Source organism: Triticum aestivum, chromosome 4D, assembly GCF_018294505.1.
Source record: "Triticum aestivum cultivar Chinese Spring chromosome 4D, IWGSC CS RefSeq v2.1, whole genome shotgun sequence".
NCBI lineage: Eukaryota > Viridiplantae > Streptophyta > Magnoliopsida > Poales > Poaceae > Triticum > Triticum aestivum.
In genome coordinates, this window is record NC_057805.1 from 474571200 (window position 1) to 474572877 (window position 1678).

General features: G+C 43.8%; 1 protein-coding gene across 2 annotated transcripts in view; it reads left to right on the forward strand.

Moving 5' to 3' along the window:
* Positions 1–1546, forward strand: part of LOC123098749 (PHD finger protein ING1) — a 5201-nt gene extending 3655 nt beyond the window's left edge. For both annotated transcript variants that reach the window (XM_044520819.1, XM_044520818.1), the window contains exons 4-7: positions 405–465; positions 551–710; positions 791–938; positions 1021–1546. In XM_044520819.1, coding sequence (XP_044376754.1) covers positions 405–465; positions 551–710; positions 791–938; positions 1021–1131 — 480 coding nt within the window. In that variant the 3' untranslated portion in view covers positions 1132–1546. The remainder of the gene's footprint in view (positions 1–404; positions 466–550; positions 711–790; positions 939–1020) is intronic.
* The last annotated feature ends 132 nt before the right edge of the window (positions 1547–1678 follow it).

The window sequence follows — 1678 nt, forward strand, 5'->3', positions numbered from 1 at the left end:
CCTTTTTTAGTTTGTGTGAAAGAATAGGAAAGTGGCATGAGATCCCTGCGGATGGTTTTGATATATCATTGATCCTCTTTTCTTTTCTTTTTTATGTAAAAAATGTTTGGCATGTTTTTTTATTGATAAGGAAATTATCAATTTGTGCCATTTTTTTCCTCCACCCAACTGGAAATAAAGTCATGCCACTTTCTATATCTTAATATTTCCAAGCAGAACTTATCTGCCATCTTACCTGCATGACATAATGTTTTAATTATAATTGTCATCTGTGGAGAAATTTACATGTGCAGTTAATGTCTTACTAGGTTGTGCTGTGTAAGCATGTCGCATGACATTGCTCGGTGTTCCTGAGTTGTGCATATGCGGGTTTTTTATTTTGCTGATTTATAAATGTGATATAGGTCGACGCTCATATCCAACAGCTTGATCAATACATGAGGAAGCTTGAAGAACTTCGACTAGGTATTGTAGTGCCAGTTGCATGACACTGCAGTTGCATTACATGTTTCTCTTACTGTGCTTGTGTGCCACTTGTTTTGGCGAACAGAAAAGGAGGCAGCAGCAGCTGCAGCTGCAGCTGCGGCAGATACAGCTGTTGCTGCTACTTCAGCTGCTCCTGCTGGTGCTGGTAGCTTAAGGTCTGCAGCTGCTGATCCTGCTCCAAAAACTGGAAGAGCTGGCGAAAGAAGCAGAGGAGGGCGGAAGAAGTATGTTTTGCATCTGAGTAGAATCAAGCACCAAGGCATTTGTATGTTTCTCATTGTAACAGCACAACTCTCTTTTGCAGGGCCAAGGTGCCCATGGAGATGCCCACAGAGATGCCCGTGGAACAGCCAGCTATAGATTTAGAATTGCCTGTCGATCCTAATGAACCGACATACTGCTTCTGCAACCAAGTCAGCTACGGTGAGATGGTCGCGTGCGACAACCCTGATGTAAGTAAACATTCTCCTCCTTTCACATGTCCTTCCTGAGCTCTGTGCTTGGTTTTAAAGCGCGCTGGTCCTTCTTTTGCAGTGCAAGATAGAGTGGTTCCACTTTGGATGCGTGGGCTTGAAAGAGCAGCCGAGGGGGAAGTGGTATTGCCTGAGTTGCAGCGCGTTCCAAAAGAAGCGCAAGGGCAGGTGAGATACATATGGCCCTTGTGCTAGGAGGTATGCACTCGGTCATCCGTGATCGTCTGATACCATTGTGCTGAGCAGCGCCTCGCTTGTTTGGAAAGCAACTGTTGAATGTAGCTTGAGTGATCTTGCACATGTTGTGACAGTCTTGAGGAGTGTTGTACATGTGTGGCCCCGTTTAGAACATGGGAATTTCTTCTGTTCTTGTGGGTGATGAACTGGTGACTGAAATGCTTGCAATATTCCGACTGTCTGTTATGCCGTTAGCGGCTAGGAGAATGAGCAAAGGCGGCTATGTATGCGCATCGAAACCAACCTAGTTCAGTAGGTGCCCTGAAACTCGTGAGAGCCAAGCTACTTCCAAGCTGTGTTACATTTTTTTGCTACTATATGCTCGAGAACGCTCAGTCTATCTTTCCGTATATGGGTTTCATTTCCAAATTCCAACCATATATCATATACACCTACCAAAACTTCCTACCGATGTTTGCAAAACTAAAATTTTGTATTGATTTTGCAAGTTATAAGTTAAACTGGTTTGAATCAGTACAACA